Below are 1018 nucleotides of genomic sequence, written 5' to 3' on the forward strand. Positions count from 1 at the left end.
CAAACACTAGACTTTTACATATGCCAGTGTACAATGTATATAATATAGCATCCATTTTATATTTACAGGTAGTCTGAGATGTATCTTCTAGTAATTGCAAAAGATTTCACTGTCTTAGAGGTTGTTTCAACTATTGTTTTTTTTTTTTTTTTATGAAAATGACTTAGTACAAGCAGGTTGTTTATATTCAGAATTCTTTTTAAATCACCTAATTATAAGTGTTTGGTTTTAGTATACCTTGTACCATTGCAACTAAGAAATATTAATTTTTTGTAATAAGTATAGTTTAATATTCTGCCATTGGCAGAATCATAATGTTAATTCTTTGTTATTCATGTTTCTCTCAAAGAAAAATACTCAAGAATCAAATATACAGCTGATAACATTGCATGAAATGTTAGAGGTAAGTGTTTTGTTTAGTTGTTTTGTCTTGAAGATCTCTTAATTAGTGATTTGTGAATAATTTTACATAGGCTTGAAAAAGAAAATATACTGCTTTAGTTCTTAAGGTAAACACCAATCTTTATTAGATATACTTATGTTAATTTATCTTTGGTATAAAATTAGTTTGTGTTTTCTATATAGCATTAGTAAGAATAGTGTCATTTTTTAAAGAACATGAAATTAGAGCCTACTCTTAATATTCCAAGATTATTACTTCAAGAAAATTTTATGATATTATTTAATATTTACACAATGAAATCTTATCCTGTTACATTGACTGTACCTTTAGATAGCAACATCAGTTGCTATCTTTAGTTAGCAACTGTGAAAACACAGTACATAGTTTAAGGATTCTTTTAATAAAATTGTAGAAATCCATGCATAATATTTCCTTAAGTAACATCAGCCTCTTTTTTTTCATAATGTGAGTACTAAGTAATTCCAAATCATTATAGAATTGGTAAAGAAATACCTTTTTCTGCTTAACATTTGCCTTTTCTATTATAAATATCTTTGACCTTTTTATTTTATTTTATTTTAAACATATTTTAATTTATTTCAGTGAGGGAGAGGG

At 25.8% G+C, this 1018-nt stretch overlaps 1 protein-coding gene across 3 annotated transcripts in view; it reads left to right on the forward strand.

Moving 5' to 3' along the window:
* CENPK (centromere protein K) overlaps window positions 1-1018 on the forward strand; it is a 23580-nt gene that overhangs the window by 17886 nt on the left and 4676 nt on the right. For all 3 annotated transcript variants that reach the window (XM_015563069.1, XM_006762419.2, XM_006762420.2), the window contains exon 9: window positions 350-403. In XM_015563069.1, coding sequence (XP_015418555.1) covers window positions 350-403 — 54 coding nt within the window. The remainder of the gene's footprint in view (window positions 1-349; window positions 404-1018) is intronic.

The sequence above is a fragment of the Myotis davidii genome, unplaced genomic scaffold, assembly GCF_000327345.1.
Source record: "Myotis davidii unplaced genomic scaffold, ASM32734v1 scaffold135, whole genome shotgun sequence".
NCBI lineage: Eukaryota > Metazoa > Chordata > Mammalia > Chiroptera > Vespertilionidae > Myotis > Myotis davidii.